Genomic DNA, 609 nt, shown 5'->3' with positions numbered 1-609 from the left:
GCCCTGCCGCGCTGCCTGCCAGGCTGACGTTCCCTCTCTGCTCAGGTTGCCCTGCTCTGTGGCCCACCCGGCTTGGGAAAGACCACGCTGGCCCACGTCATTGCGAAGCACGCGGGGTACAACGCCGTCGAGATGAACGCCAGGTGAGTCTGCGCTGGCTGCCCAGCTCTGCCCTGCCCCAGAAGCTGCCGGAGGTGGTGCCATGCTGGAGGTGGTGCCATGCCGCAGCAGCCTGGCATTGGCTTGTCTTGCAGTGATGACCGCAGCCCTGAAGTTTTCAAAACCCGCATCGAAGCTGCCACCCAGATGAAGTCTGTGCTGGGTGCCAACGAGAAGCCCAACTGCTTGATCATCGATGAGATAGACGGTGCACCTGCGGTAAGCCTCCGCTGGCTGGCGGCCTGGGTCTGGCCACCTTTTGCATTAACCGCTTAATTATCACCTTGTTAGCAATTCATTCCTGTGGTGGTTATGCCTCTGAACAGCAAGAATTCCTCCCTTCTGTCCTTGATTTTTTTTTTATTTTTCTTTCCCCCAAGGCATCTATCAATGTGCTGCTAAATATCATCCACCGTAAGGATGTGGAGGGCGAGGCAGCGGCCAGAGGGG

The 609-nt window shown here is 57.6% G+C and overlaps 1 protein-coding gene across 1 annotated transcript in view; it reads left to right on the top strand.

The window, feature by feature from the left end:
* Positions 1–609, top strand: part of CHTF18 (CTF18, chromosome transmission fidelity factor 18 homolog (S. cerevisiae)) — a gene marked incomplete at both ends in the record, with an annotated part of 9328 nt that overhangs the window by 2781 nt on the left and 5938 nt on the right. The window contains 4 exon segments of the mRNA XM_009708559.1: positions 46–143; positions 255–378; positions 540–606; position 609. The exon segment at position 609 is cut by the window's right edge and continues 57 nt beyond it. Of these exon segments, the coding sequence (XP_009706861.1) occupies positions 46–143; positions 255–378; positions 540–606; position 609 (290 nt within the window).

The sequence above is a fragment of the Cariama cristata genome, unplaced genomic scaffold (assembly GCF_000690535.1).
Source record: "Cariama cristata isolate BGI_N322 unplaced genomic scaffold, ASM69053v1 scaffold34469, whole genome shotgun sequence".
NCBI classification, from domain to species: Eukaryota; Metazoa; Chordata; class Aves; order Cariamiformes; family Cariamidae; genus Cariama; species Cariama cristata.
The sequence above is the reverse complement of the archived record's forward strand: the minus strand, read 5'-3'. Positions and strand labels throughout refer to the sequence as shown.